This window comes from Ptiloglossa arizonensis, chromosome 9, assembly GCF_051014685.1.
Source record: "Ptiloglossa arizonensis isolate GNS036 chromosome 9, iyPtiAriz1_principal, whole genome shotgun sequence".
NCBI lineage: Eukaryota > Metazoa > Arthropoda > Insecta > Hymenoptera > Colletidae > Ptiloglossa > Ptiloglossa arizonensis.
The window spans coordinates 5837500-5865430 of NC_135056.1; the positions used below are offsets into that span (position 1 = coordinate 5837500).

A 27931-nucleotide genomic window follows, 5' to 3' on the forward strand; every position below is an offset into this window, starting at 1 on the left:
TCCTTCCTGTTGCCTCTATTGCTCGTTTCACTTCTGATTTACAAGATATGCCTTTAGATAAATATTTCTCAACTCTTGCGTCAGTATAGGGGTTAAGTAATAGTATAGTAAAATTTTCCAAAAATTTCTTCCTACCACTTGATTTTACTAGCGAAGGATATCACGAGTTATACTCTATATTATGTACACATTATAGGCCATTATATCCAGAAAATTGTAAAATAGTGTAAGCAGCTGACGACGAAAATTTGGTTTACACGAATATTCATTTACTACTCTGTGAAGAATGTTTTCCTTACATTTGGTTTAATTTTAATATTCGATAATTTCAGGCTTAAAATTTTGTTCTGTTCTAGAAATTGTAGGTTCGTGATGCATCGACAATAATAAAATAATATTACATAAAAAACAACGGCACATAAGTCACTAATGTTGAATTTTTAATAAATAAAAAGTCCAATGACATAACACTTTTATCTTTAATTTCTCGTAAATTTCTTGCTCAATTTTCACGACTTCTACGTATAGTTTCAACTATTGTCATATTTTGTTCGTGTAAATCATTTGTTAAGTCTATGCAAAGTTATGAGTTATAACGTTTCAAATTCGAATTTTTCCAACGAGAACGAGAACTTTGGATAAAGTTCGGTGGCTGACCGAAATGAAATTTGAAGAGAAGGGGAGAGTGGATCTTAAATGTTAAATTACACGTTTGGGTATTCAATACTTTTCGAGAATTTAATATAAACATATTCCGTATTATGTATCGTATTTTATATAGACGTTACACATACAACAGTCTTCACTGTACTATTGTTGTCAACGGTCAAGTAGTCATTGATAAAATAGCAATAGAGGTCTCGACATTTATTGGTTATTCAGTGTAATAACAGCAATTCGTGACGATTGCACTTGCTCAGAAATTTATCTACCATAATCGACTACTTATCCTTTTTATCGATGGTGAATACCGTTTAATGTTCAACTCCTGAATTAACCTTGTTTTCGCCGAAGATACTTGCAAAGGTAATAATCTAAATTAATTCCCTGGACTCCTTCTCTCTGAAGGATCTGTAATCTCAGTGGTTTTCGCTGATTCTCGATTGCCTGAATGTTATAGCACCATTTGTAAGATTTAGGAAGTTGACGAAATAGTTCACTGGCAAGTGTTCATGTCTTTTGTCCCTTAAACATTCATACATAAATTTCTGATGTTTATGCACGGTGAATATCTGTGAAACGTATATCATTTATGCACATAAAATATGCAAACTATATAATATGCGACATATAGTATACTGGACAATATATTAATATTCATGTATACATATTTACCAATTTTTATGTAATTATTCTGGTATATTGAGATTCGCGTTATTATAATCTACGAGCATTTTTTAAATATTTAAAGTTGTCAATCGGTGACGTTTATTTGTTAAAATTAATTTATAAGTGGAAAACGATCACTCTGTTGGCCATAATTTAATTAGTGCGTATTTAAATTTGCTCCAGTATCGTCCTGTCATATTTATTGGTCTTTGTACGTCCTCATTATTTAAAATACTTGGAATTCTTAATAATTCGCTCAATCTTATATTCCTTTCTCAAATTGCACTTATTTTTCTTTTTTAACGATTTCCTCGTAATTTTCAGGAATATTTTTTGAATTAGTAACGCAATTCATATACGTATATTCCAATTATAATATTAAACCTATGGTTTCTAATTTCTGTATTGTACCTTATAAGGTGTTTAAATGAGGCTTAATGTACATTAAATTTTGCGCAAGTTCATTTTACTGGAGCACATCCGTTTAAACGTTTGAACTGTCTATTATTAATATAAATAAAATGTCTAGATAGTATTTTATTAAAATTTAAAAATAATTCCATATTATCGTTACGGGAATTTAAGAAATGTTTGACAACCCTTAATTTTGTCGAAATATTCGGTATAGAATAATGGCTACTTCAATTTATGGACTTCATCTTGTTAAAATTGGTTATGGCAATATAGAAGTATTTTTTAATTCGTTCTGGTATTCTTCATCGAAATGGTATTTTAAAAAAATAGTGTTGCTAAAAATGGAGTTATTTCTTTTACGGAAGATATTAACGTATTAATTAATGGGATCATGTAACTTGTATTATATTTTAATCAAACAATTTCAGTTTTTTCCCTGCTTTGATCGTGTACAACGCTGCGTCCGTTACGAGCAACTCTCTTTATTGTCAGGGGGTAAAAAAGTATGTATATACGGTCGAATCAACAAACCGAGTTATAATCTTATCATTCGTTTCATTCAATTCTCTGAAACGATGATAAACGGGGCATGGCCACTTTATCTTCGCAGAGTTCTCTTATTACCAAATTTGTTATGTCTTGTAACCGCACGACGCGCGTTGCTTCGGCCACAGCGTGACGTTATTGGACATATAAATTAGCGATTGAAGAATAAAATCTAGTATGTATTTGGAATCATCTCATTCCTTTGCATTCTGGAGAGCAATTCCCAAACAACTCATTAAATAGTTGACTTGCAACTGACAGCTGCTCATCTCCTTTCATTAACATACTTATTAGTGGAACATTAGTAGAACATAATTAATCGTTACATATGTAACAGTATTGTCCTACTTTAGTGGTAGTCTCCTTTACGGAAATCTATACATAATGTGTATAATTAATAATTAAATAATTCTTAGCGTTGACTTGTTTGAAGCGAATTTCTTGAATTGTCTCATACTCTAAATTTTCTCTTTCGCATGGAACTGATTTTTTAGCGTTTTTCTTGTGTGTGGTAGTACTTATACATTGTACTAATTACCATTTGTTTGCACTTCATATTTTTATTGCAAACTCAGACAGTTAATATGTTTTGATTGACTTCGGTAAGAACAAAATTGAAATCGTTCCCGATTCAACTTTGCATCAATGCTTTCCTATTTCATTGAATAGTAAATATACATACATTTTCACACAGTTCACGTTAGCTATGATAATCAGACTAATTTATTTGAATTTCAAGCACAAACCGTCATATCACACGCTTAATGCTCAGTTAGAAACGTGAAGTTATAAGAACATGTTTCGATGTGGTTTATTATTAGCATTGATTATAAATTATGATTCCTAGATCATATACGAGTATAATATGAAAGTTTACTGGCAGAAATTAATTTGACGAGATAGTTCTTCTATATAAGAATGATATAATGCATATACCAGGCAATAAGATGCAATATTTTCTTTCTCTATTAGAGACATTACTGTTTCGGAATAAAATAATGAAAATACTTCGACTGTTGTTTGAATATTTTTTCTTTTGTTCTTTCACTCGATTGATTGTCCAAATTATCTTTTTTTGTTTAGATGTGATGTTTCATAATTATGTTATATGTATTTATAATCGTATAAGTTTTCTACACATACACATGGATTTTTATATATTTATCGACGTCTGTAATAAGTTTCTTATAGTTGACTTCCATAACATAGTTGATGTTTATCGATAAGAAATTATCCATTGATAATGCGTGTTTGTAATAAATATGTTGTAAATATTGTACGCATCGTGGAATTATTTTCTAAATTTGTTAACACAATCCTGAGACCTTCCCCTTGCTGTAGATACGATATTGTTTCAAACACTTTAGTCCAACATGCATATTTGATGTGCTAAATGTTGTAGATCGAAGCATTCGAATACTTTCGTTAACCACTATACGAGTAGTATATCGTATATCTCCTTAAATAAGACCTGAGTTAAATTTCTAGGTAGCTGATGCTGAAACGTTGAATTAATAACTTTCTTATGTAATGTTTTCTGCGAGTACCAAAGAATTTACAACCTTCATACATTAATGCAATATTCAAATATTTTCATGGTTTTTGTACACCTCGTGTTTATAGCAATAGTTTCATAACTGTTATACGCGTTGCTAACTTTTCTCGATGTTATCAATATAATCCCGATATTCGAGTGTTATTATGGACATAATACTATTTAAACAACTTTAATTTCAATTCTATATCTGCAAGTGTCATTTAATTTATATATTGCAAATGTTGTTGGTTTGTACATTTCGAACTTAATTTATATATTAAAAGTCTTATTTAATTCACGTATATATTGCAAGTGTTCGAATATTGTTAACTGCTATACGTAACAGTAAATATAGAGACAGAAACGTAGAAGGACAGGTGCAAAGACAGAACTATGGATACATAGATATGGGCGTGAAAGAGCAATACGAAATAAAACTGAATGGAATAGTTAGGCAGGAGAGAAGGACGGTTGGATGATAGGAGAAAGTTGTTGTTTATGGTATGGATTGAAAGTGACATATTTATGTTACCGCGTGGGCTGCGGTCGAATGGAAGAATAAATGAGAGCGATGATATTCAATTAAAGTAGACATCGATAAACATGGTATATTTTCTTAGTACGATGTTACACAAATAGCAAATATCGAAAGATTGTTCTAAACTGTAACATCCTGTTGTTTTCTATTTCTTTCAGAGTACTAACTTATCACATGTGTTTAAAATACAAGATTTGCCTAAATGTAATGTAAAATAGAAGTTTAAATGTAACGTTCGTTATGATTGTTTGCAACTCGTTACACGATTGCAAACCTTGACCATTATAAATATGCCATTGCACGAAAGTTTGACATTACACCGAGGTACATCCTCAAAGTTTTGATAAATAGTAGCAATAGGAATGAGTTGTGTTTTGATAGCATCGATATGTTTACGATTGAAATTAATATTGTTGTATCGAACCATTCTGAAGAATGTTTTCAAATGACTTTATAATATTTAAGACATACAATTATCGTACAAATGTCCATCAATTACATCACGTTCATGACTTAGCAGAAATAAAAAAAGCAATCTCAATAATTGGGAATTAATACGAACGAATAAATTCTTTTAAATTGGTCATAATAAATATTTCATATTTAAGCAGGAGAAATAAACGTAATAACCACAATGGTAATAATTATATTGAAATAATGATTTGTGAATAAAACTATTTTGATATTTTCAATATTAATTGTTATGATACATTTCAATAAAAATATTTTTCCCACTGTTTTAATACTAATAATAAACCGAATTCTGCAGTTTATCGATAATGATATCAACTTTAATTAACGATCATCTAGATAAAGATTTATTCAAATTATCCACGATTCTGATAATAGATTAATTATTTATTAATACATAGTCATATTGAAAAGTTACATAATTAATATTCATTATTACTGTTAAAAATTGAATCAGTCAGAGGTTATTATAAACAACGATTATCGTGAATGTGAAGGAAATGAATTGCTTTTCATTGTAATAACGCGAAATTGTACAAGTTTCTTAGTACATACATTTCTTAGTAATAACAATTTTAGGAATTTCGATAGGATATATTGATCCATCCAATATAAATATATATATATATATATATATATATATATATATATATATATATATATATATATATATATCTTTGCCTTATTGAGGTCCAAATAATACTTGATTATCGATTAATGTTATTAAATTGAATTGTTCAATAATACGTATTAAACTATTTTGGTGCATTCTCTCAATGTATCTGTTACCTTTAAAATTAATTTTCTACTCTCTACAATATTTAAATTGATTTAAAATTCTTGAATGAAATATACAATAATAAATGAATTTATTCGGTAATCAGCGCAATGAAAAATACAAAAGAAAAGCACAGAGGAAAGCAGAATGACATGTTTACTTTATTCTATAAACATTGTATTTAGCAAGCATCAGAACAGTAACATTTCAAGATTTTTCTCCAGAAAGAAGATTTGTTTCTACGACAACCTAAAATAGAAAAAGCAATTAAACATTTCAGTAATTTTTCTTTATCGGGAACATACGGTTTACAACTTTACTATTTCATTGTATAATAATACGTCTCTGCTCAACAATTGAAGATAAAGTTACATCGATTACTTGCATTCACGTTAGAAGGTAGAAGATTATGTAATTCCATTGTAAATAGTGAACATTCCGGGTACTAAAATAGCAACGCGTAATGCTGTCACTTGTGAAAGTTCAACGAAAGTTCTTCGAGATACAATCGGTTTCGGTTCTATGATCCCTCGAGGAAGAGTATCGGCGTGTCAAATTGACATGAGACATCCCCTCGAGAAAGTCACATAACAGATATTGGCTGAACGATTAAACGAACTGAACATCATACTTAGTAGTAATTATAATAACTCAATAATTGTATTACGATTATCGATAATTTTCAATTTTGTTCCATGTACAGAAACAAAATCATGTATTGTACGTCGAATGTAATATTCTCACAGAAAACCTGTAATACAAGGTCGAGAAAAATATTAACATTATGATAATAATGTCACAATATACGTAAAAGTACACAATATTACGAAAAAGTAGAATGGTCAGTGAGAAATAAAAAATTAGGTTACAGTAAAAAATTACAGCTAGACTGAAAAAGTGTACTTTATTATCAAGTATTATTGAAAAGTCACATAATTAATATTCATTATTACTGTTAAAAATTGAATCAGTTAGAGGTTATTATAAACAGTGATTGTCGTAAATGTGAAGGAAACGAATTGCCTTTCATTGTAATAACGCGAAATTTTACTAGTTTCTTAGTACATACGTAATAACAATTTTAGGAATTTCGATAAGATATATTGATCCACTCAATATATTGTCGATTCTTGATTATTTTGAATTTTATGGAAATTATTTAATACGTAGATTGCTACGCCAAATTCGCAAGTGGAAAATTGCTTCATTTATCTCCCTAAGCAAAAAATACTATTACGCTTCCGTGGCAAAGCTAATAAAATATTAAATTTTCTAATAGTGAATCGGAAGAAACTGACATATAATAAAAAAAAAAAAAAAGAAATCATTTTTATGATGTGTAAAACTTCAAGCGTTTTATTTTGTTCGACAACCCTCGAACAATTATTTAAGTTTGCTTATGCATAATTCCGACACTGCTCATACGTCTAATTTAATGAAATAATTAATTACACTTAATGATACTATCTCACAGGTATTCAATGTCTAATGATCCGATCTTAATTGCATCTAATGCAACTCAAAAATGACTCGCGTCCTAAAATATCTACTATAAAGACAAACATAATATATCATGATTGCACGTTTGTTATTTTATTCGAATTCTTGTTGTTAATCAGCAAACTGTAAGGGGTTTATGATTTTATATTTCATGAAACATGAAACGAATGTGCGGCTTTTGATATAAAAAAGTTTATGTTTAAACTGTGAGGTAACTTTTTGTTGAATAATTTTGTTTTCAATACACCTGATCTATTACGTTTGTACCATTTTATTTCTTTTATTCGACATTCTTATAAATATTTAATAAATTCACTATTAATTGAGTAAGTAAAGTCATCACCCAAATATAATTCATATTTATCATTTTCATAATTATCATCATTTTATTAGTCCTATCACACTCTGACAGAAATACGTACTAATATCATTCGTAATTTATTGTTAATTAATGCGGACGTGGTTCGAATGCAAGTTACGTGACCCTTCGTAAACTACGTGTCACTTGAGTTTCAATGAGATAGCAGTCGAAGTGTTAATGTTAAAAATCATATGTATGGATCTATTCCGTGGTTAAATCAAAAGTTTCTAAACTAATTAATCCTTGCACGACTAGGACTGGATCACTAGAAATCCACTGTTTTTATAGTGGTAGTTAATGTAATACAGTAATGAAACTGTTCCTGTAGCGATAAAGTAACAATTGTGTTATTGTTATTTCACAATGAACAAATAAAATTTTAACTGTCCAACGGTACCTACTAATTCTTAAAAATATATTGGTGCAAATTATACATGCCTAATATAGCACACAATAATTACAATAAAAATACATTATTTAATTATTACAATGAGATTCTCATGTTATATTTCATTAGACATCGAACATATAGACTCATATCGATTGATATTTTGCTTAAAAATTTGAAATACGTTGTATAATAGTATCCTTTTACGTCTATTTTATTTTTGAGATAAAAAATATTCATTCTACTTTTAAAATACAATATTTTAGTGTCAGAACGCAGAAAATGTTCATACTGTTTTCATATTAGGTTGTCCCATAAATTCGTGCCGTTTATCTTTCTACCATATGAAGTAATATTTTAATCTTACTTATGAAACTTCCAAAAAAATGTAATCGCTCTTTTTTTGTACCTCTTCTCATTTTTTAGGCAACGACATGATCCCATTAGTATAAAATTTCCTTGGTTTATCATCAAAATATGTTTGTGAAGCATTTTCTATTACGTTCACTTTGTCAAATTTCTTGCCAACTAAATAATATTGTAATACGATGCATATTATAGAAATTCACAAGAGAACGAATAAAAGTAAATACATTGAAAATATAAATATGAGTAAGTAAATGCAACCAAAAATGAAATTGTTTCAAATAGTTATATTTTATTTTCACTTTAAATGAAATACTCCCAGCTCTGAGTACGTGTGAATAAATATTTTTGTATTTCTAATTAATATTCGTATGAGTTCCTTTCGTCGAAGCCAACAAATACGACCAAATTCCAAATTAATTCGTTCGAAAGACACTTGGTCGTTTTAGGAAGAACGGGTTGCACCCAAAGTTAAATAAGTTTATGCTGTCTACACGACATCCGTCTCCGAATAAATTATACTGGGACATACCTGCATGACCACAGTTCGTGATTGATTAACGATGGCACGGTAGATCTCTCAGCGAGCACGTGCTTAAAACGCTGCATTGCCTCGTGTTGGAACTTTCTATCGTAAATCAGCAAGAACTTCACAGAACTGAGAACAGATCATGTTGCTTTGAGAAATTACGCTACTTCGAGATGTCAATGAACGTGCTTGCTCTCCTGACTCGATAGACTTATTTCGAACAAATTAGTAGGACAAGAATAATTAGAGGCGAATCGTAAACAGTAAGGAACTGTGAACAGAGAGAAGGCGAGTTGAAGTTCATTTGCATTTGCAATGTGACTCTACATCGAAGGCTGCACCTGCAGTTGACCAGTCCTGACCTACCGTTTCCTAACGGCTACTGTAAACTGAACTTAACTCAATCTGCAGCTATACTTGATCCTGCCAGCGGTTTAATCCAAACTGAGCGAATTTAGGACTAAGGTAGAAATAACGTCTCGATTTAGATTTACGATTAAAGTTAGCGTTGGTAGTTTAACAGGTTTGTTTACACAATATAGGAAACAACTTTCGTCGACATCATATCATTGATTCTTTTATCGTGATCGAACAGTGTTACACGATCGAAAGAAAATACATTGAACTTGAAATATAGAAGACGCAATAGAAAAGAAACTATTGCTGATTTTTATTAGAAAACAATTTTGAAAGAAGTTATTACAACAAGATTGATTTTGAAACGTTATCGATAAAAAGAAAGTAAGAACCTAACTAGAATATGACTTGAAGTCAAATAGCTAATGGCTCTTTCAAAACGCGAATTACTTATTAGGAATACTATATATTTACGATAGAAATTTTCATCCAAGGACTTTAACTTGTAGTTGTAAGTTATTTTTTGTCGTAATGAGAGAACAATATAGTGTATATAATAATGGTTCTATTTTTCGACCTCTTCGGATATAATAATAATGCTGCGAAAATTGGCTTTTTTTTTTAAATAAAGTAAACAAACTTTTAGATTATAGAATTTAAAAGCAACTGGAAACATTAATCGATGCTAGTTCTAAGTATTTGTTCGTTAAAATTTTACATATTAAATTAGTCTATAAAAAACAATCCGTTTTAGAAGTGCTATGTATAGATATAAGAAACAATACTGTGAATTTCAAATCAGACATTCAATAGTTAGGCAATATTCATCTGTAAGATATTAATACCTAACAAATTTGTCTCCATACGACTTTCTACCTTAAACACTTATTGTTAGTAAAAGAATTCTTCACTTTTCGAAAAACTAGCGTCAGAAATAATCACACGATAATAAAGTTTCCTTCCACACTCTTCAGTAACAGTCGAATATCTAGTTTGAATTTTTGTTATAAAAAAATGTTACAAGTCTTTTAGATATATTTTTATATCTTACTTAACTTCGTACAATTCAAGTATAACACATGTACTAAACATACATGTATTATATTCAACCCGTTTTATTCGACCTTTTTTCTAATAAGGACGATTAAAATTTTAAATTTCATTTTGTACATAATACGATCTAACAGTGTTGCATTTTTTTTCTCTATTTTATTTCAGTTACTAATTAATTGTTTAGAAAGATTTTATTTACCATCACTCTCTTTCATTTTTGAGTTAGAAAATGAACATTTATATATTTCACTCAGGTATTCGCTTTGTAAATTTTATCGCAGCACTGTATTTTACACGAAAGGAAAATATGTTTTGTTATATTTGACGAACACCTGCATTTCTAAACGGGGTGAAACGTCAATTCAATTTATAGAATGAACTAACATCTTATATATATATATATATATATCAAAATACAATATTATGTACTACAACTTTTCCCCGCTTTCAAGTGCCAGTTTTTACTCCGGATTCAAGTAACAATGGCGATGGAATCATATTCACCACTGTTAGTGTTAAAAAGATGTATAATATTCTTCATTGTCCTTCATGATAACATTACGAATTGATTGGCGAGATCATCTCGACAAAAATAAGTTGACATATAATCTCGTTCGAATTACTTTTTAATTATGCATAAAATGAATCGTTTTTGAACGACTAAAATACCAACTTCTTCGAATAAGATCACGTATGAATTCATTTTTGTTAAATGAATTTTTCATCGGAAAAAACTCCCTAATCTGTTGCTAATACTCTCAAAAAGACATCGCGATGTCGCTTCGAAGTTTCAGCTGCAGAGCGCATGTAATGCGAGACTCGCTCGCTGTTACTCTATCTCGCTCACTCTCGCTCGAAGTATCCCAAACTATCTTATTTTCTACCGACTCGAGTCACCCTACACTCCCCAACTTCTACTTTAAACTGTACAATCAAGAGAATTGCAAAAATTTAAAGAAAAGAATTTCAATACTCGCACGTTCTCGTTAATACCCCGCAAACAATATTCGCTTTTTAAATTTATTAATCTCAAAAAATCTAAACGGTCAGGTAGTAAAAATGAAATCGATCTCTCTCGTGAATTGCAACGTTTATTCCGTATGCATCGTGACATATACTCAACAACGATTATTTACAACGTCGTTGCTCGTAGTACATGCTCGCGTCTGCATGTGCGACAATACATAATACACAATACATTATATAATACGATATAACGATACAATACACGTCTACATTTATATATATAAATAGAAATTTGTATATATAAATATACACGTATATACGTGTACATATATACCACGGTAAGTATACAATAAATATTTACAACAGATTGAACCAGAGTGATACGCGTTTCGTTAGAGCTGGGCGGCGAGAGGCGACGACGGCGAGCGACTCATTGTATTTCGTGGCAGAAGAGAGTTAAAAATGGGCTCGGTGAGATCACTGACGATGGACGTCCTACTGTTTACACCTGGTTCTGGTCCTCCTTGGACGGATTCGCCGCTATCCATTCAAGCGCTTTCTGAATGAGCCGCGGAATCTCGGGCGTGGTAGGCAGGTGAGCGCCCTGTGGTTGGAATCCATCAGCGTTCGCGACATACGTCAACGAGATCTGTTGGCCGTCATCGCTCGGGTAACTGAAGCTACCCTGCGCGTTCATCGCCTCGGTCTCCTGTCCAGCGTTCTCCACGTGGCCCTCCTCCTGAGCTTTGATCCCGTTACCAGCCTCGTAGTTCCATTTGTACGAGCCGTCCGGATTCGGACCTTCTTGACTTTGGCTGACGATTGGTATCACATCCTCCGCCGGGGCGGCTGCTACGCAGCCCGCTAACGCGATCACAGCTACCTGGGGATCGCAATCGAGATGAGTCCAAGCTCCGACGACTGCTTCCGGGACGTTTCGTTAAACGTTCTTCGACCTTTGATCGAAGATCAAAAGTTCGTTGGGAGCGAACAGATTCTCGCATGTTTGGGGTTATGGAACTCTCGAAGTTCGGAGGGACGAACTGATGGAAAATAAAGGAAGAGAGGAGATAAAGCTACCAAGCAGATTCTGCTGAATTGGAAGTTTGGGTATTCGATCGGTCGGTGGAGGAATGTACCGTGCCGAGACGAGAAGTTTACTTCTGGAAGGAATTGCGAATCGTATTGGATGGGAAGTTTTAGTAAGCTTTCAAAGGGACGACACTGTCCACGTTAACCTGGGAATCGTCTTCCCAGCTCTCTATTATACGAATCGCTGGCGAATCGAGAATTTACGGCTAAGGAGGAATCGCTGGCAGATCGAGAACCTGCGATAGAGGAATCGGTCGGATAGACCGATGGATGGCGAGTACCCAAGAACCACCCACAGGTGTTTCTTCACTTTTAACGCTAGATTTACGGGACGCGTCATTTTCACGCATTTCTATCGATGAGGAAAATTACGAATACCGTTTACATTTCTCTTCGGTCACTTGTACCGACTTTTATCCATTTAACGAGACAAATATGTATCGAAATTCATTTTCTTCGAAGCTTTTTAATTTTATAATTCTCTACACGGTATACCTATTTCTTCTCGATATGCGCTAATTGAACGCAAGAAATATCCGTAAACCTAGTGTTAAGAGAAGACACTTTTGAGAAACGGAACAAGAGGTTTTATCATGGAAGATTTCGATGGTCAACGATTACTTTCGCGGCAAACTTTCTTCTTTGGGGCGAAATCGTGGATCGTTAGGAGTCGATGGAAATTCGTGGATCCGTGGTGCGTAGAGTGAATCGCGAGTTTTGAATATCTTTCTCAATTGGGTGGGATTGTTGTCGCAAGTTCGAGTACCGTGTAAGTATCATTCCTTCGAACGTTAAGAAAATTGTGTTCTCAGGAGCTCAAGATCGTTTATGAAACTTTAAACCATGACTTAACACATTTACCGTAAAGAGACTCGTATCGAAGTCAAATACTTAGACAAGTGCCACGAATCCTATTTGAAAATTGCAATTTCAATTGCAGTGTTTTGAAGTTAGGAAGCTTCTTTCTTTGCGACACTTATGTAAACACGAAAGGGCATTTCTTTACTACAGTACAACGTAGTTAAGGGAGAAAGCTTCAAGCGTAAAAAAATGGTAAAAATCATATTGTCCAAAATGCAACGTTGTTCTCCATATGGAACATTTCACCGAACAGTACCAATATTGTACTATAAGTATTCAGTACGATTAATAACAAAATCCATCACTTTTTCCCTACTTCTACCACAATATCCTCAAACGGGACGTTACAATTACAAACTCGTAATTTGAAACAATATCGTTAAATTCGTTAAAAAAACACACACACACACACACATTTGTAAGTTAAAGGCTATACAAAAATCATCAAGTACACGATTTTTTAAATTTAGTTAAACCTTTCCAGGGAAATATATAATACCAATATGATATCGAACCATTTTATACGACTATTAATTCTCTTTCGCTTGTTATTCAATTGAACCAAAGTTTGGAAATATCATTTCGAACGTTCGAAACGAATAATTTTCTTACTTTCGATCCGTTACGTTGTAATTTTTACACGAACGAAATCATTGAATATCGAATAAGTGTTTAACGCGTTTAAATTAAACGAGCTCGAAGTTTAACCGTTCTGAACACACCGTCGATTATTTCTACGTTGCAACAGAACAAAACACCGCGTGCAATTTCCACGTAAAGATGTCACTGTGACAAACAGATATCCAACGCTCCCTCGCGCGTGCGCGGACGCGTGTACGCGCGCTTCCTCTTTCGTCGTTTCGCGCCATTGTGCTTAAACGCCTATAAATTATGCCGCGGAAGATCGATTCCTGCGTAATTACGCGTCTACAGGGTACGATTTAAACGGTGCTTCGGACCACCTATCAGTTCCAGAAATCGATTGCAAGATTGCCCAATTGGTTGACTCGCGAGCGATACGCGTGAGACTCTATTGTCGAAAACGGCGGTGAACTCGCCGCAGTAGCTACACCGTTTCGAGTCAGCCACGATCGGTGGTAGTGTGACTGTTATTAGGTCGGACATAACTGTTTGCGTTTAGACGAGCATCGAAGAAAAATGTATCGTTCGAGATCACGATCGTCCAAACGTTCCCCCGATCAATCTTGTACGCGACATTTAATTCTACACAATATTCACCGAGACTGCGCGCCATTTTATTCTAAATACTATTCCGTGAAAATAATAAATAACGATTCCTCGAAAGCTAAGAGATACAAGAGTTACGAACTTCCAGAGTACCGTTGTATCCGTTGAACGCGTGAAATGCAAAACGAAAGTAATTTGCTCGTTTTTAAGAAACAAATAACCACAAATCGAACTCGTGGACGTGAATCGCGCGCTACGTGGGCGCCATCTTGTTCGAACGGATCGACGACAACTTCTTTACTGCGTGAACATTTTTCTACGCGGAACGGCGAAGTTCCACGCACTTCGAGTTAATAAATGAATGCGAATCGATCGTGAGTTTTACATTACGGTCGAGAACGATACGAATTGAAAGCGAACGGAACCAATTGCCCGATAAACTGCATTAAGTACGCGTGTCTCCGAGTGTACCAAGATACCGCAAAGTGGGAAACGTTGGAAGTGCACAACTCGAAACGAAAGAATCTCGAAAGGCCCGTGATGACGGACTCGTATTACGGATACACACCTTGATTCGATATACGAAAGGTTCACGACGTCCTCGAACGATCGTGAACACTCTGCGGTTCCCTCTGCGTTCACCCTACTCACCTCTCCACGCTTCGTCCCCGAAACCGGACGACCGAACGAACCAAAACAAGTGGTACGGGGGAGAAAGGAGACACAGAAAACGGTTTCACAGGACGTCCGGTACGGATCGCGCACAGAAACGAGAAAACATGTATCGCGTACGCGGCACTCGACGATTACTCGACGATCGCTCCTAAACCGAGAGCTCACTGGAAGACGTTCCCGTTCGCTCGGCGGACTTCCGGTCCCCCGTCGGCGCTCAGCCCCGGTTCCCTCTCGAGTCCGGAGCGATTTTTTTTTTCTCTCTTAATTGCGCTTACCAGTGACGTGTACATGCTGCAGCAGTAATCGCTGATGGGCAAGTGTTTATCAAGCCCCGCAGCGCTCGTCGTATATATACCCCTGGAGGCATCACCAATACGATCGTTTGGCTTAGTAACGATGGCCACTGTGTTCCTAAGAGGACGCACATGGGACACGGAGACAGAGCGGGAGACAGATATGGCGACGAGGAAAGACGAAGAGAGAAAGAGAGTGAGCAACCAGAGAGAAAGAGAGAGAGAGAGAGAGAAAGAGAGCGCGCGAGTAAGTGACACAGAGGCAGAGGGACCTTAAGGGGGGTTACACGGATCCTCGTTTAACGCGCGGCAATGCACGCTGATATGCATGTGTGGGGAAACGTACTGGGACAACAACACACTGTATATCACCCGGAGAGAGACTACCTTCCCGGGGATCAGCATGTCACATTGCGCTAAATGTCATCGGGTCCCCGTTAAAGGATGCTTACTCAATTGTCATAATTTCTTTAACGATGCACCGCCACGTCGGGAGCCCTTCGCGGGATCGGTGGGGTGACAATAGGGAATCCAGAGATCCAAGGGTATTCGTTCACAGGTATTTCGACCGGCGTTAAACCACGTAAGACGACTTCTAGCCAAGTTCGACTTCTGAGGTTATTCGAGACCTCCATCTGCAGGTAGGTTAACCTACATTTTATCTCGATCGAGAGTAGAGTTTGTATTTAAGTTTGCTCGCGTTTTACTTAAACGTCTCGATTCTCGGTATTGAATCTTCATCGAAAGTATCTAATTTGTTCAACTCGTTACACGTTCCTCGATATACTATTTTTTAGTTGTATTTTGGACTTACTTTTTTATCCAAGGTTTTACCAGCGAAGAGGACCAACGTGTACATTGATCGAAATGTTCGGTGATATGAAACGAAATGCTTGGATTAGTTACGAATAATTATTTAACGTTGAACAATGAGGCAATGTGTCATTTTGTACAATATTTTACGGTTCGATTATTTAATTGTAATCGCGACAATCGTAGTCAAGGCACATATACGTACATGTACATTTGGAGTATTTTAACATCTTGCGTTCAAATTTCTTGTGTTACTCTTTAATATTGTAACGTGGAAGTAGTCACTGAGATTGCAAATATACGTTCGTAATTAAATTTTCCATTGATGTAACACAATATATAAGCACGATGTGAGAAACGAGAGATTGAAAATGGTACAAGAATCAAGAATCTGGAATATCGTAACCTAATAACGATCAAGAGTGAATTGTATAAGATACTGTAATACAGATAATAAATTACATCTTCGTGTTCTTACTACCAATGATTCAGTTACTTTTCCCTGTCATCGTACATAGGAGCAAAACAAAGATACCGTTATAATTTTAAATATAATTAAGAATGTACAAAAGTTAGGATCGAAAGAATTAGAAAGAAATGTTAACAAGAAATGAGTAATCGATTACAACAGAAAGAATGATAAACTTACAAAAAGAAAATAAGTGGTAGAAAGTATGTTTTCTGTCATTGACGACAAGTATAAGCTTTATATATTATAATATAGTTAATAAAGGTTTTAGAGTAAATAAGCAAAACTAGTAAATAAGTAACTACTGTTTAAATAAAATAAATGTTCAGTATGATAATATGTATTGGTATCGTATAGTAATAGTCTTAGAAATTACCCCATCTTAAAACTATCAATGTTCTTGGTTTAATTTTCGCATAAGTAGTAACTATCTGTGTTATTAAGAATTGAATGTTCGATTTTCATTAAAGGAATCATAATTTATTGTAACGAAGCGATGTACTGTAGCTTCCATATTTGCAAGGTACCCATATATTTTGCAAAGTATATTTTATTTTAAGAAGTGATACAATTTGTATAACCACTATTACAGTTACCGATAACGGATATTGTTTTTTTTTTTTCATGTGCTTTACAAAGTAAGCACACTCTTATAGGAAATTTTGTCAAAATTGTAACTTGAATGAAATAATAATATCTATGTAATAATAGAAATATAAAATAAACATATGAAAAGACAAAAACACGAGTAGCGTAGCCTGTATAAAAGACAACGCGCAGCTGAAGTAATGTTTTTAAAAGTAACCTCATTATATGCTAAACAATATGTTTTGCTATATCACCGAACAATGTATTGAACGAGACCAATTTATAATTGAAAAGGATAAGTTTTTATGTATGTATTACAAAGGTATAACATCAAAAACAGAAATGTATTTTCAAAGTAGTTAATCGATCAATTGTTACGTTTTTAATTGTTCATAAAACACCGACACTAAAATGCAAATATGCTCTGTAACAGAGACACTAATATTCCATTTTTCAAGACAAATTTTTGTCTGGAGAAAGATAAAAAAAGGTGGCACGTGCACCAAGAAATGGAAAATCTCGTTTCCGGTTACCAATTCATACTCCAATGAAAATGAAATTTCTCATTTCCGGTCGCTCCGAGTAACGATGCTATATTTTCTGTTCTTATTGGAAAAATAAACATGTCGAGATGAACAGTGTACTATGAAATTTTGGGTAGTCGGTATAAATAGTATTTCAGTAAAGCGGTAAATAAAAATATTAGTACGATTGGTCTTGCGAAGAAACCAATTATCTAGGTTAGAATTTATTTAATCGTCACTATAGATATACATTCTCTTAGAAAAGATTTGGTAGCTTATGTTCAACGTTAATTTTTGTTTCCAAACAGCTTTCATCCTGTTTCTTTTTACGTACGGTTTGTAATTTAATATTTCTTTCGTAATTAAAAGATTTGTTCTGTTTTTAATATTGTTGTACACACAGTGGAAGAAGTATTATATATTCTACCAACATGAATTTTGCATTATCGAACGATGATCGAACGATAAATATCGGTGATGGATTGTGCGGGTCACGTAGTACAGGAATAAAATAGTAACAAAAGAAAATGAAAAATTATATTGTTCAATATGGTAGATTTTGTAACGTGGAAAATTATTCGGTTTTCATGTTGCGCGATAAAAAGAAACGAAAGGTTTGCAAAATAACAATCAAATCGGTATTCGAATAAAAAATTAATAGAATAGCAAGTAGGCGAATACGATACAAGTACTTCGATTCAAAGCTAGAATTTAATAATTTTCAAAAAAAGCGAACGTTTTAATTAATCTTCACAATACGTTTGAGTGTTATAAATGAAATCGGTATAAATTTCTTCGATCGGTTAATTTACATCCTGTGATAAATACTCGTCGATAATGTTAAAACGTTTTCAAGATTCACAAACGGAGACTAAACGATGCAAATCTCTAATAAATCGCAATTATTTAATCATATATTACTCAATCGTACAATTACGGAGATCCATCTTCAATTATTTACTGTTTTTGTTCATTAATAACGATTTCAATCGTTCTTAGAGTTCCTTATTAACGACCAGTCGACGGGATAATGCGTCGCGGATTAACGGGTATCTAAATTTTTCTTGTACCCGGATTCGATTACAAAGATATCGGGACAATGATACCGATAGCATCAAAGGATTTTAAATAGCATGAATAGTCGGTGAGCATGACGCGTTTCGCGGAGAGGTTTGAATCACAAACTGGAAGCAACCTTTCATTACTAACGTTCAATTATACGATGCTCACAATGCCCTGTCAAAGTTCTACAGTTTACTTTGCTGATCATTTTCTTTTTATACATAAGAAACTATAATCGTACATAATAAACGATAATTACAATCGAATTCTACTCTACTCGTAATAATTACACGATACGTAGTAGTTTGTATTCCTTCGTTTGATCGTTTAGATAGCACTTCTAACATTCTTGCACGACATTTTCTTGCATTTCTTTTTATATCCATATTTAAAACCACATCAACTGCCGATAGTTATCAGTGACTCGTTCCGTTTGTTAGATCTCGTTTGGTAAATTTATATCTCGAGAAATATTCGTATACCTCCCATAGATTTTCTTTTCACCTTCGGTGAATATTTTTCGTTTCCGTGTCTTCCAGGTAAAGTGAAGGCGCTTTGCAACACTTTCTACGCATCTTTCTATTCTATTTTAAACATGCTTGACGCATCAGTATTACCTTGGATTAAGTATAGACATGAATCTATTTAATCAGTAATCAAAGTTTCTTGATTGGAATGTTAACGATTGATTACCGATGGGCACTAATGATTGTATATTGATTATGATTTTGTTCTACGTAAACGACGATTGGTTTTCGTACGAAGAAGTTGTTGCAATTTCATCACGGTGGTGTATTAAATGTACATTTTAATTGCAGTGACATTTCTAAATTGTAGCTTGTTAACGAAACCGGTGTAGAATAAAGTGTAGAACACGTTGAAGCTGTTAAATAATTTTCCATGTTTATTTACTATTGATTTATCATTAAGTTTCTACAAGGATTGCGAAAAGGTATAAAAAAAAGAAAACATCTTCTATCGATACTTGTATTCTTTGGAACGTAAGGTATTGTAATCTTGTTCGCTCGCATTAATCATGTTTCCACTTCTAGGACAGCTTTCATCTTCTGTATAAAATTACTGAACTTGTCTGTATACGAAGTAACTAATAAATTATTCGGTTAAATCGACGAAAGAGTGATTAATTATCTACTGGGAGACGTTACTCCGCTTCTTTTACGGAAAATGCTTGTATGGTAAGGAATACCTAAAGCGATAATAAATTCTCGTTTTCTTAGGAATGTCAAGTTCCTTGTTAGAAACAACAGTTGCGACGGTGCGTGATTCACTAAGGCACGTCATCGATATCTATGAACAATTATCTTTAAGTTGCGTTACTGCTGCTGAGATACACTTTTATGTGCGTCAGATATTATTATTCGTTTTAAACGAACGAGAAACAAGTAATTACCGTCCTGTTAACATTACCATAGAGTTAATATTACCATTGTAATATTTTGTTCAATATGAGAGAAAAAATAATTTTTAAACGTTATAAATTATAATTCAATGTCGCTTTTATATGCGTCAGATATTATTATTCGTCTTAGACGAACGAGAAACAAGTAATTACTGTCTTGTTAACATTACCATAGAGTTAATATTACCATTGTAATATTTTGTTCAATATGAGAGAAAGAATAATTTTTAAAAGTTATAAATTATAATTCAATGTCGCTTTTATGTGCGTCAGATATTATTATTCGTTTCAGACGAACGAGAAACAAGTAATTACTGTCCTGTTAACATTACCATAGAGGTAATAGTGTAATACTTTGTTCAATATAAGAGAAAAAATCATTTTTAAAAGTTATAATTTATAATTCATGTTAAGGAAAAATGTTTATATGATGTAGAAAATATTTTGACGTTTAGCGTTCTTATGTTTTTTTATAATTTATGGATCTACGATGGAAAATAACTAACACTAATGCGAACAATTGCAAGAACGAAGAGTTTGCGGATTTATGTTTATTTTCTTCTCGAAAGGATTTTTATCAAATTTTCCACTATAAGTAACTTTATATTGGATATCGATTCTTGAGCTTATAAATTATTAGTTTTCAATTAAAAATTTCTTCGGAAAAGTGACATCCAAATGAAATATTCAATCCACTGTAACTTTTAATACTCTTAAGTTAAACGAGATTTGTTCCAAAAATACGCAAAAAATATATTCTTTTATTATATACACGAGTATACGTGTTTGCCATAATTTCTCAACTTTTTTCAACGATTTCATGTTTATAAACTTTCTCCTTCGTATTATTTAACGCAACAAACAATTATGTCCATTTTTTTCGACTATATACCAGCAAAAGTGTTTATTTACCATTTTATTTTTTATGTCTCTGTAAAATACACTGTAGACTAAAATTTTTGGTACAAGCGAAAAGGGTGTGGTTCTATGGCTTAACATAAATCGAAACGACAATTTTTGTCGTATGTGACTTCGTTGTCTGAAAAAATAATGTTGATTTGTTTTTCAAAAAAATGTTATCAGTAATCATTATTTTGAATCACAGAACCAAAGCCTGTACCAGGAATTTTAACTATCTTGTACTGTGCACAGTGTGAGATATGTGAGACCGAGGATAGAGTGGTTGCAGTTTGGATAGCCATATGCAAATTTTAATTTCTGTTTACTAAGAGTTGCATAATAAATATAGGTACTTGCGGTTGCTTCCTCAACACGATTTATTTGAGTGCATTAAATTTTTTATCTTTCGAAACAAGTTGATTTTCAGGTAAGGTTCGAAGTAAAAATTATTAGACAATTATTTAGTCCATTTCAAATTTTTTAACACTATATTAAATGTAAATGAAAAATGGTTAGGAAAATTGACCAAAATAATAGGTTATGAGAAGAGTAGAGGATGAAAGAAAAGACAAAAGTCCTTCAAGCCAAAGGTTATGAATATCAATGGATTAATAACTGACATATTTGGTTACGATTAGCTTTGAGCATAAATGTATCAGATACTGTATTCAAGTCTATGAACACTATAAAAGAATTTCTAAAAAGATTTAATCAATTTTACAAATTCTTCATTCTCGGGAGAGAATTCGATGGAATAACAGAATTTACTTGAACATAAAATTCAACGTTTTAATTTTGATATCAAAATACTGCAATGAATATAGTTGATTGGAATTAGTCACACCTACGTCAAACTACGTTCTTAGAATCCTTTGAAGAGTTTATATTATGGTAACACTATGTACGATATAAAATAATATATGAAAATTTGAGAATGATTTTCTTTGAATTAAATGTTTTCAAAAATTTTGAAGGTGTTAAACATGATAAATACCTTCTTAATTTCTTTAATTAATTTTCCAAGAAGTAAAGTTGCAACAATAAATTAAATTAAAAAATTGAGAATCTATACTAATTGAGAAACACATTAATTTTCATTAAATACTGTTTTAACATTCTACTTATTTCAACGATATTTATATAATAACGATGATAAAAAGCTTTTCTCGACTATTGACAATTCTTCAATAAAGTCTACATAAATATTATTGACTGTATACTTGGTTCAAACTTAAATCCTAATTGCTATTACTTGCACTGTTTGGACTTACCTTTTACATTAGATTTATCGACTTTTACTTATCTACCATTCATTTTTACTTTTTAACTAATAAAAAGAAAAGTATTGTAATTAAGAAAAATTTCCAAAACATTGTTTTTTTGGAAAGACACGTCTTAAGACTCCCTTATCATATTTTGACTATTCGTATAAAATTTGTTTTGAATTTGTGAATGTCATATGTACATACACATATACATACCTATGTGCGTCTATTAACACGATTTCATCTTAACGTCTGAATGAATTTCAATGAAAATAAATATTTAAGTTTTATATTCTTATCTCAAGACCCGATTATAATCTTGAAAAAAATCGATTCATAGATAGTGACGGTTACTCGTTTCAATTTTTTGATTTTTAAAAGATATGTATTCGTTATTCGTAAAACTTTAAAAAATGTTTTCAATGGATCTTAAATAGGATTAAATTTTGCATAAAAAGTAAAATAAATACTTTTCTTTATTTGCATTGATAAGCAAAAACATTAAACGAAATTTTATTCATTCGATATTTAGACCACGTTTTCTTTGTCGCGAAGAATTGCGATGTATTCCCTCCTGTTAATTTACACTTATTTTTAACTGAATCGTGCTCTCGTTGTACAAACTAACAAATAAATTTTGTGCTTCACGGACTAGAATTTTCACAGACCAATTCCAAGCGACGTGTAATTAACACGACGAACTAAAGATGCTCCCGTGGGCTGCAGAAAAATTCCAAAGAAGCAAACAACGTACATTTTAATTTAACGTACGCCCGCGCTTCGCTAATTGACACGTTAAGATACAGAACAAATTTCTTCTGCAAATAGTCACCGGTTCACCAGATGCCAGATAGCGGTATAGCAAATATAGGGGAAAGTCTGCACGATATGTTTGTGCTTTTAATTAGCTGGATTACGTAATATGACCAGTGCATGCAAAAGACGTGCAAATAAATATTACTCGTGAAAGTAGCTAACTAGGTAACATCTTTTGAAAGTGTCGCGCTCTATCGAACATGTCTGGAATGACGATCGAAGGGTTGAATACACTAGGTTCTGCATCTGCATCGTTGTACCTTGTTATTTCGTTCCAAGTTGATTGAAGCTTTTTGCAGCTAAATCATACGAAGCAGGGAAACTTTTTAACTAGTAGTTGCCATCAGTAACGACACGGTCGAATAAATAAATCTGTGATCGTTCGAGCTTATTTTCACGAGCCAACTGGACGAACGTAGATAGTTCGCGTTGCTCAAGGTCTTTTTTTAAACAAATAGTAGTCTTTAGTAGTTTTTTAAAGTATATTCTTTTATCGATACTACTGTACACTATAACACTTCAATAATGGTAATATATTATTTCAATAACCAAGTATTCTTAATTTTTTTTTTTTTGGTTCTTTACAGTCGTTCATAGAATCAATATTTTGAAACATTTCGTTTCACGATGATAGACTAAATAGTCAAGAAATAAAAATCTAGGAATACTTAATTTCTATATAATTAATTGATACTTCATTTCTATGTAAGCCTTATTAGACTGTAAGTAGTATTAATTAAAAATAATTATCAAATATAATAATTTACTTTAGGATATAATATTATTGAAATTTAAGAAATTAAACAGACAAGTTACTCGAATTATCAAAACCAAAAATCAGTTCCAAAGTTAACAAAGTTAAGTATTCAATTTTTATATGTCGATTAAATATTTTTTAATCAATTTGGTGAGTAAATTACTCTACTGATTGGCCTCAATGATCGATCGTCTTTTTTTAAATCTTGTATATTTCTTGGCTGGTGATATTATCAAATGTTTCACGATATCATTCCCTTTAATAATAAAACACTCCTGAGCAAATTCTTTTCCTCTTCAAGTGCGATGAAAAATAACTTTAACCTTTAAAATAGAATATGACGCCATATTGAACCGCGGCACTCGTGATTCGAAAGCCGAAGCGACAAAATCGATATTAAGCGCTTGTGAAATTATAGACAAACATCTCATTGATCAAGTATGTTGAATCGGTTGTAAATGACTATAAATGGAGAGGTATCAATCGAAAGGGTTCGATAAGTGTTTAGTTTACTCCAGTTACAAACTCCTCTTCATCTATGGTAATAAATAATGTCTCTGGTAGTTCATTGAACCTTGACGAAGCAGCTTGTATTAGCTCCTTAGCAATTTCCTTGAACTAGCTTCAACCACCATCTTTAACGATCTCCTTGTCGTAGCTTTAACCAGTTCCTTAACAATATCTCCGTGACAATCAGTACCTGATAGAACCTCCATGGAGGTCGCTTTTTCTCACTACTTGACTAAACTGTTCCTTGAAAATCTTTACGAGGCAGCTTTAACCAGCTCCTTAATTACCTCTCTAAAGTAACATAAACCACTTTCTGTAGTATATATATCAACAACTCTATTCACAACTTAACAGTACCTATTGCACGACTACATGGTCTGATCATAATACATCCATGTGTAACTATAAAGTAGTTTCTAATCCGAGTATAACTTGCCTTATCCATTGTCCAGTGTAATTGTAAACAAAAGTTGCAATTGTAACTTGCTTTGTCCATTGCTCGATGCATGAGCATAGTCTACCAAATTTTTTGAAATCTTACCTTCGTACTATTAATAGATTGTTTCCATCTTTAAATGGAATTGTTCGAACCATCTGCAAAGAAAGTTCATGGCCTAAGGTATCTGTCTATCAGAAGTCAACGCTTTCGCTTGTAGAAAGTAACGTTAAAGCATTAACGCTTAGGTTTCTAGCCCTGGCAGACCTCGTAATGTGCAGAAGGTTAATAGTTTTTACATTCTGGTGTCGTCTTCTCCGAGTCATGCTCGAGGAAATTCCGATTACCCAATTGAGGGAAAATAAACAAATTTATAAATAACTGCATTCTGGAGGAACGAGTCTGTCAAACACACTCAATTCGAGTTTGTCATTAGATCGTGTAGTTAATTTCGCTCCTATCTGTATCGTTTTTACTCAATACTTAAATTCATATTACAATATATACAATTTTGGACGTTATTGCTATAATTACAAAACTTTTCTAAGAGTCTCGTCTCTTCAATTCGCTCGTCTTTGTATATACTAGGTTGTTCATTAAGTTTTGTAATTTTTTCCATTGTAAAAGAATACTACGACATTTCAACTTTAAACAACTGTAAATATACGAGTCGAAAAATCTTTCGAAAAATAGAACGACGAACCTAATAGCTCCATTTCTGATCGAACGACAAAACTTATCGAGCAACCTATTATTGGATACGAAGTGATGGGGATCATTTTGTAGCAATTTGACAAACAATACTATATCACTTATATCGTTATTCACAGTACATAATGTTACTAAATCTCTATTCGGTGTAATTATTAGCATTGTACATTATTTGTAATTATTAATATTGAACCATTGTTCATAACTCCATTATCAACACTGTAAAAAATCGTTCAATAATTCGTGATTTATATTTATTCGTTGTCCATTATTAAATCGTCAAGATTCCAAGATATTTCCCAATCGTAGTTATTATCTATCGTAAATCGAACAGTTCTGTTCGACAAAGACCCAGTCTTCGTCTTTGAATAAAACTTTTCAAGTTCTTGCCACACCGAACTCGCTTTAATACGTTTGAAAGAATGCCGCTCTTCTTGCCGAGGTTGCAGTAATGAAAATTTGAATGGATCCAAACAAAAAAGTTATCCGTGGATGAGCAGTGATCCTTCCTCTCCTGCACAGGACATGTTAAATTCTCGAAAGTTTCTATCCACCACCCCCACCCCCCTGAACCTGATATTTCAAACGGCTGTCGCGAACAGAGGGCTCGAAATAGTCCCGGGAAAAAATTCGAGGAGTCTGTTTCCGATGATCATTCAGAATCACTGTGAACGCCAAGCGTTCGGAAATAATTTCGAGACGTTCAAGAACGCGAGGAAATTTACGAGGCCACAGGAACTTCGAGGGACCGTTGCTCCGTTCTAATATATTCGTTTTTACAAGCAGAATTAATGTTCCACATTTCCCAGCACGTTAAAATACTGACGTTACTTCTCGGCCATATACGCGACGAGAAAGTACCGCGGATCGCGACACAACACATTTTGATGCATTAAACCAGTGGTTCGCAAATTCACAGGGTATTCCCTCCCCGAGAGGGAGATTTAATAAAAGTGTCTGTGTCTCCGCAGACCTGTTCAGCCAGGTTTCTACTTTCAATAATGTTTGGAGAATAGCTGGAGTGGAAAGAATAAGCGTTTAAGCGAATACTCTTCTCGAGTTTCGTTTCCGTCGTTATTGACATAACGTTCCCGACCTCTTCTTTCGAATTTCCTTCGGTAATAAAACAAATATTAATGAATAAGAATCTAAGAGCTGGTAACGAAACAATGTGGTACTCGAGGCACGTGAAATGTGGTTCTGTTTAATTAACAATTAGTACGCACGTGTGCGAAATGTACTTGCAAATTAGTGAATGTATCGAGGTGTAAAAAGGACGTCGTATCGGTGACGATGATAATAATAAAGCTTGAGGAGAGGTTTTAATTAAACTTTTAGTTTTCTATTTCTCTAGTGGATTAGAAAACTCTTAGAGTAGATTAGTGAATATATTATATAGCTGTGATTAAGGGTTAATTTAACTTTTAAATACACCAAAAACAGTTCTTTTTAAACTATTTACTATGTTATAGAAAATTAACATTTGAGAAAGCTGTACGTAGAAATTGTAAAGTCGATACAAAGGTACGACTAGATGTATTTGAACAAATATGCCATATAAATAATTTAGAAGTTGATTTTTTTAAAATTTTGCGAAATAAATGTCTTTATCGATGATCGATCATCGTTTTCGAATATCTAATACAGTGAAAAGTATTCTTTCAAAAAGATATAAACTGTTATGACCACATCGCAGATATTTATACATGTATCGCATATTTCCATATGCAAAACATGTGCGAGACGTATGCAGAATATGTGCACCTACAGTAGCAGCCATAGAAGTTGTATCACTCCTTAAAAATAGACTTTGAGAAATATATATGTATACATTACAAATATGGTAGCTATAGTATTGCGATATTTTTATAAAAAATCGAATTTTCAATGCATAATAACACAGACGGTTACTACTCGTGCGAAAGTTAATCCAAAGACATTGATAGTTTAAACATGATGAAGTTTCTATAACTACTACTATATATGTAAAATATATACAAATTTATGTAAGTGAAATAGACAAATAAACTAAAGATACAAAAAATATGCGCAAGCGAATGCAAAATCGAAGTATAATGTATGCAAATATATTATATATAAAATAACGAGAGAGCATGCATGATGTAGGGAAATGTAAATAAAGAATACTTGAACTATATATGTATATAAAATCGATATTATGAATAAGAAATATACATTTAAATGAATGCAAAATATACCCAAATATACGCACAAGAATATAAACAAATACGAAAAAAAATACACAAATTTTATATATTTTAAGGTATTCTAATTTTTTTGCATATTCTAATACCAAGGTTAACTAATCGAATAAGTTTTTTCACTTCACGAACGAAGTGCGTTTTCTATTCCATTATACGTACCAGACAAATAGCGCTTACATGCTACATGCAGCAC

At 33.0% G+C, this 27931-nt stretch overlaps 2 protein-coding genes across 3 annotated transcripts in view; both read right to left on the bottom strand.

Annotated features, from left to right (window-relative positions):
• LOC143151633 (dTTP/UTP pyrophosphatase) overlaps nt 1–14962 on the bottom strand; it is a 54244-nt gene extending 39282 nt beyond the window's left edge. The window contains exon 1 of one of the 2 annotated variants that reach the window (XM_076320975.1): nt 14843–14962. The gene's annotated coding sequence lies outside the window, so the exon portion shown is untranslated. The remainder of the gene's footprint in view (nt 1–14842) is intronic. The other variant, XM_076320976.1, reaches the window with a different exon arrangement.
• Cpr22 (cuticular protein 22) lies at nt 11241–15363 on the bottom strand. Its single transcript, XM_076320978.1, has 2 exons — nt 15225–15363; nt 11241–12016 (listed from the first exon to the last, which is right to left on the bottom strand). Exons 1-2 carry the CDS (start codon nt 15237–15239, stop codon nt 11636–11638), a joined length of 396 nt encoding a protein of 131 aa, XP_076177093.1. The 5' UTR covers nt 15240–15363; the 3' UTR covers nt 11241–11635.
• Nucleotides 15364–27931: the final 12568 nt, after the last annotated feature.